Genomic DNA, 6,714 nt, shown 5'->3' with positions numbered 1-6,714 from the left:
GTTAAACTCGTATACATCCAAAAAATCGATGTTGACAGAATTCTTTTATAGAAACCAAATTGACGAGAATGCACGAAAATTGTTGTATAGAGAATTTCCTAAAAAATTTGTTTGGGATTCACAATGTAGAATTTGGACTCCGAGGAAAAAAAAACTGTTATAGGCCGAATTGTTACAGCCAATCCATTTGAAGGTGAAAGATATTATCTACGGATGTTATTGAATCATATCAGAGGAGCAACGTCATTTGAGAAATTAAGAACAGTTAATGGTGTTGTACTACCAACGTATCGTGAAGCAGCTACTTCTCATGGTTTGTTAAACAAAGATAGTAGCTTAGAAGATTGTTTAGAAGAAGCTTGTCTATATCAGATACCAAGTAGTTTAAGACACCTTTTCTCAACAATTTTGGTGTATTGCAATCCTACGAACCCAAAAGAACTTTGGGAGCGATTTGAAAAAGAAATGTCTACAGATTTTCTTATAAGAAACGTGTCGTCAACAGTTGTTAGGAAGATGGTTCTACAAGATATTGCTTCCACACTAGAATCTATGGGAAAAGATATAAATATGTATCGTTTTGTTCCTGCCGATATATTTTACGATCAAAATGAATTTACAAATAGAGAAATTGACGACGAACGAGTAGTCACAATTCCAACTGAAGATCTACTTGCATCACAAGTCCTAAATTCTGAACAAAAAAATGCGTATGATTTGATATTGCATACATTAGTATCAAATAAAGCTGGTGCTTTTTTCGTTGATGGCCCTGCTGGTACCGATAAAACTTTTCTATATAGAGCACTTCTAGCAGAAATTAGATCGAAAAATATGATAGCACTTGCAACTGCGTCATCCGGTGTTGCTGCCTCCATCTTACCTGGAGGACGAACAGCACATTCAAGATTTAAGATTCCATTAAATGCATATAAAAACAGCACATGTAATGTGAGTAAACAGGGAAATCTTGCTAAATTATTACGACTTGCAAAATTAATTATATGGGATGAAGCACCCATGTCTACAAAACATTCAATAGAAGCATTAGATAAAATGTTGCAAGATATTAATGATACAGATCTCCCTTTTGGTGGGAAAGTTATTGTTTTTGGTGGAGACTTTTGACAAGTATTACCTGTGATTCGTAATAGCACAAAAGAACAACAGATTGATTCAAGCTTAGCTTCTTCTTATTTATGGTCTATTTTTAAAAAAATAAAATTAACAAAAAATATGAGAGCCAGATTAGATCCAGATTTCTCGCATTATTTAATTGAAGTTGGCAATGGTAACGCACCCATAACTATTGACGAAAATATCAAAATTTCCAAAGAAATGACCATTCCCTATACCAATGATCTTGACTCTCTAAATTCTTTATTAGATGCTGTTTTTGGAAATATTTCTAACTATCCAGACAATTTAATAGAAATGTCAAATCGAGCTGTATTAACTCCAAAAAATCGGTCAGTTGATGAAATAAATACTATTCTCATTAACAAATTCCTTGGCGACGTTGTACGATATTATAGCTTTGATGAAACAATTGATGTATCTGAACAAGGTATTATGGAAGATTTTTTAAATACATTGACACCGAACGGATTGCCACCACATGAATTGTTACTTAAAAGAAATTGTCCTATTATGTTAGTTAGAAATATTAATCCTTCAGAAGGTCTTTGTAATGGAACACGATTAACTTGTTGCAATTTTAGTCGTAATCTGATTGATGCATGAATTTCATCTGGTCACCACAGTGGTAAAAGAGTTTTTATACCTAGAATTGCATTTTTACCATAAACAACTAAAAATAACGGCTTCCCATTTAAGAGGACACAATTTCCTGTTAGGTTAAGTTTTGCAATGACAGTAAATAAATCACAGGGACAAACGTTAAATTCTGTCGAGATATACTTACCAGAACTTGTCTTTTCTCATGGACAGTTATATGTTGCACTTTCAAGAGCTAAGACTGCTGATTCGGTCAAAATGCTCATAAGACCAACAACAAGTGCTGTTTATGAAACAAATTATACAAAAAACATTGTATATAGAAATTTTTTAAGATTAACAAATTCATTATAATATCATGCAAGTGTCCCAATTATTTTGATGTCTTTTGTAATATCATGTGAGTGTTCCAATTCTTTTATGTTATTATTATTCATATACTGTTTTTTTTTTTTCATTTTATAATTCTATAAATTTTTTTGTTATATATTCACATTTGTTTGTCATCTAATTTTTAATTACAGTGAACATGCGGACCGTGTATACATCTGTTAGGGACATTACTCCAGCCACAAGAAATTGGAAGATCAAAATGATCGTTACAGAAAAGTCACCAAAACGTAGGGCGCAAAATTCAGCAACAAAATACCAAAATTTGATACTTTTAGATTCTGAGGTATTAAAATATTATTCTTCATTACTTATCATTATTTTGTGTATAGTTCAAAATTAAACAATTAAATTTATTCATTGTCTTCTTACAGGGAAATCGCGTGCAGGCAGTGATCTTTGGGAAAGACATCGATCTACGTAATGATACACTGTATATCTACCAATCATACTATATCGCAAATGCTTTGGTAAGAACAATGGATCCAAGGCATCAAAGAGGACTATATCAGTTTCAATGGACAATAAACTCCAAGACCATTGTTGAAGAGATCGAAGAAGACGAGCCAGCACTTAGACCGCCAGAATATAACCTTGTTCCTTTGAATGAACTTGGCGTACACATAGACACAGATGCTGAAATAGGTAACTACTATATAAATGTCGATATTTTTATATAGTTCCCTCTCACTGCAAAGTAAGAATTTCTTTTTTCCTAAACTAGATATTTTGGCACTTGCAATTCATATGAACCCGCCAAATGAAGTGAATACGAACCATGGAAAATCGTTGATCCAAGAGATATACTTGATTGATCCAGGGTATGAACGTATATTGTCTCACATTGATAAAATTTTTAGATTAATATATTATAATTGTTTTATTATGATGAATTTAACACCATTTATCATTTTTAATAGTCTAAAACTCCTGCGTTTAACAATGTGGAATCGCTTTGTTCATGACGAATGCCGCGAAATTTCTGACCTTATTCTGGCAAAGCCAATTATTTTAGGAACACGGATCAAAGTTTCTTCTTATAATGGTACTTCCTGTTAATATTAACATTGTTGTTAATTGTACATCTTATACTTGTATATTTATTCATTCATGTTTATAATATAGGCCTATCGCTGTCATCAAGACTGACGAGTGTCTTTATTGTTGAACCCCTTCTTTCATCTTTTGTTGCATTACGTACATGGTAAATAACTTATTTAAATACACTATAAATTTAATGTGATTTTTTTCATTGTAAATCTTTCTTTGTTTCTATTGATGTTTAACTTTATTTACTAATTCAAATTTTCAGGGCAGCACAAAATGATAAATTGCTGGAAGAAATCATTGGAAATAGTTTTGGATCAGCTTCAAGTAGTTCTACCGATCCAATCATAAAAGTATTTGAAATCGCAGAAAAACTGATATCTGCTCCAGCAATGGCGGTATATTTTTCTCTCTTTTTTTAAAGCCAAATTTCTTATTTTAAAGAATACAATTCATTTTTTCACTCTTTGGAATTGTTTAATTCTATTCTAAGTTTTTGGGACATGGAGATTGGAGGTTGGTTGGAATGAAATGGAGATGGAAGATGGCAATTTGTGAATTGTGTGCTGTGGATTCAGAACTGTGCATATGCTTCAATTTGAAATGTTGATTGTTTGTTGGATTTAATTTATGTAATAAGGGTGAATTTCGAATCCTTCTATACGGTATTGTTTAGATGTTGATTAGTGCACATAGTTATTTTGTCTTAATGCAGAGGTCCACATATTTGGTTAGAGGCAAATTTAGAATGGTTGATTTTCACCAGTCATTCCACTACGTATCATGCGAGAATTGTAACAAGGCAACTGGCTATGACCTCAGTGAAAACTTCATATGTTATAGTTGCAAGAATGCAGCAATTGCACGGGCAAGGTAAACATTTTTCTCATATTTTGAAATTAAAAATTTTTACATGGTAGTTAGAACATTTTATTTGCTGATATCAACGAATGATAATTTATTTATTACTGTCAGGTGTCGAGTTTATTTAGATGTGTATGATGATACCACATCGACACCCGTTATTTTTGGATCTTTGGCAGAGGAAATTTTGGGATGCATAGCTGTTGATCTTATAGACCGTACATACGAGGTAAAATCTATACATTTAAATACGTTTAAAAATTTTGATACATTATCTTTTTGTATGTTTTTTCATTGTTACAGGAACATCTGCCTTATATTGAAAACATTGCAAACAACATTGAAAATAATGAATGGATCATAGTCTTGGGCGCGCAGATGAATGAATCTGGGAGGTTACGCCAAAACAAACTTACTGTATTATCTGTTAATAACGTCCCAGGAACAGCAGAATGAGTTTCCAGACTTTTCTTTTGAAACTTTTGACTATTGTAGTATATAAGTACAGGGTACTCGTGTATAGTTGTAGTTATGTTTATTAGAGTGCTGTATTATAGCAATGAATATTTTGCAAACAATATATATAATGTTTATTATGAAGAGGAAGAAAATTGTTAAAATATAGATAAAATTCTGTCTATTTATAGCTAAATTGAAAAATTTTTAAATTGTTACACTTAAGAAAAATATCGATTGGGCACACGTGCATCGCACGTGCTGCTTTACTGGTATATATATACCCGCACATTACTGTCACTTTTGTTCAATCAGCATAGAATAATTTAGTTTGAAAAGGATCAAAATCTAGCCATTCCGTGATTAATGGGATGGTAATCCCACGTGTAACAAATATTAAATAATAATATTTTATTTGATTTGATTTATAATATCGTTTACAACATCAAATAGATTAAAAAAAAAAAATTGTGCGTTTGATATTCATCTAAGTTGTCTTTTTTCAAGAACTTTGCTCTTACAGTACCACATTATTTTTCGATATGGTAAAATTATAAAAACAAGTCATCCTTGAAGGAATCTTCCAAAAAATATATATATAAACATATATAATATGATATAATATATTAAATTATAGAGTATATTTTATTATAAAGTATATTTGACCCATCACGTTAAATTACGGTTAATTTGTAATTTTTTTTTTTTTAAATCTAGCACTTCTAATTCATATACGATGAATATAGGATTTGAAATCATGAACGTAGTTTAATTAAGGTACCATATAATCTACAGAGGTTTTTTAATTTTTAATTTGTGGAATTGATTATGGTAATCATGTAATTATAACAAGGTTGTAAGGTTTATGCAGACAAAATAAACACGACAACCCCACTTGAAAAGTGACGTAGACAAACCAACCTTACCCAAAGGTCATGACTCGAATGTTAAAATAATTGCCCTCCCAATTATTCCCTTAATTGTTCAATTAAGAAGCAGACGTTGGAATTGGTTTGAAATTTTCAGAGCCTTTTACGCGCATAACAATATATAATATCCATCAAATCAAACAAAATAGATGTTTGGAAATCTATGAGAGAATTATGCGGTTTTCTCCTCGTCATTAAGCTAAATTCAACTTAGAAAGCTGAAGGAAAATACCTAATTAATTGTCTGCTGGCTCTTGGCCATCGGCGCATATTATATATAAAAACATCTATTCGTCATTTTATTTTTTATTATATTTTTTTATTTTATAATGTAGTATTAGATGATAAAATAAAATATAATAAATAATTTCAAATGTGGCATTAAATAATATTGTTGTGGTATTAGATGAATAGCATTACTCTAAAGTGTAAGAGATCATCATGAATCCTTCGTAGTTTGGTCTGTTTCGTTATTATTGAAAGCTTCTGTGATAGCCAACTAATTTGCTTGGAAAGCTATCATAAATGATGTAACTATTAATGTAATAAAATATCCTTTGTACTGGAATTTAAGAAAAAAAAAAGAATGATGAAATATATCTATGGTACATATTGGTACCACAGTCTTCCACCCGCTAGTTAATTTTATGTGTGTTTTTTTTTTAATATATATTTTTATAACATTTTTATTTTTGTTTTAGATATAATATTATTAAAAAAATACTTACTTAATTATTAAAAAAAAAACTCGGCAGTAGCCTCCGCGGGCTCCCACCATTTTCCGTTTAGTAAAGGAGATGAAGGGGTAGATCACAGCTGAGCAGTGGTTGTCTCGCACGTAGGGGTGTGCAAAATTCCGAAGTGCTCGATTCCGGCCGACTTCCGCTCCGATTCCGACTTCGTAACAGAAGTCGGAAGTCGGATTCGGAAGTCGGAGGATTCCGACTCCGTAACAGAAGTCGGAATCGGAATCGGTAAATTGAATGGTTTCGAATTCCGATTCCGATTCCGACTTTTTAAAAAAAAAAAATCAAATGCAAAACGACGCCGTTTTGCATCTGGTTTTTGTCGACCTGTAACTTTGAACGGCGTCGTTCCATTTAAATGAGAACGACACCGTTTGAACTTTGAGTCACGGCTTAATGGCCTCCGGCCCTGCGCGAGGGCCATAACCCATTTCTCACTCCGTCACTCGGAGTCCTCGACCATAAGCTCAGACTCAACCATTTCTCCCACTCTCCCCTCACGCTCACGGCTCACGGACCTCAGCTGCCACAGCCCCCCATTGTAC

At 32.3% G+C, this 6,714-nt stretch overlaps 1 protein-coding gene across 1 annotated transcript; it reads left to right on the top strand.

Annotated features, from left to right (window-relative positions):
- Positions 1–2,470: 2,470 nt before the first annotated feature.
- Positions 2,471–4,494, top strand: LOC122293500 (replication protein A 70 kDa DNA-binding subunit B-like). Its single transcript, XM_043102078.1, has 8 exons — positions 2,471–2,772; positions 2,852–2,948; positions 3,048–3,172; positions 3,253–3,331; positions 3,440–3,572; positions 3,890–4,047; positions 4,150–4,267; positions 4,342–4,494. The coding sequence occupies exons 1-8, from the start codon at positions 2,607–2,609 to the stop codon at positions 4,492–4,494; spliced, it is 1,029 nt and encodes a 342-aa protein (XP_042958012.1). The 5' UTR covers positions 2,471–2,606.
- The last annotated feature ends 2,220 nt before the right edge of the window (positions 4,495–6,714 follow it).

The sequence above is a fragment of the Carya illinoinensis genome, chromosome 14, assembly GCF_018687715.1.
Source record: "Carya illinoinensis cultivar Pawnee chromosome 14, C.illinoinensisPawnee_v1, whole genome shotgun sequence".
Lineage (NCBI taxonomy): Eukaryota > Viridiplantae > Streptophyta > Magnoliopsida > Fagales > Juglandaceae > Carya > Carya illinoinensis.
The sequence above is the reverse complement of the archived record's forward strand: the minus strand, read 5'-3'. Positions and strand labels throughout refer to the sequence as shown.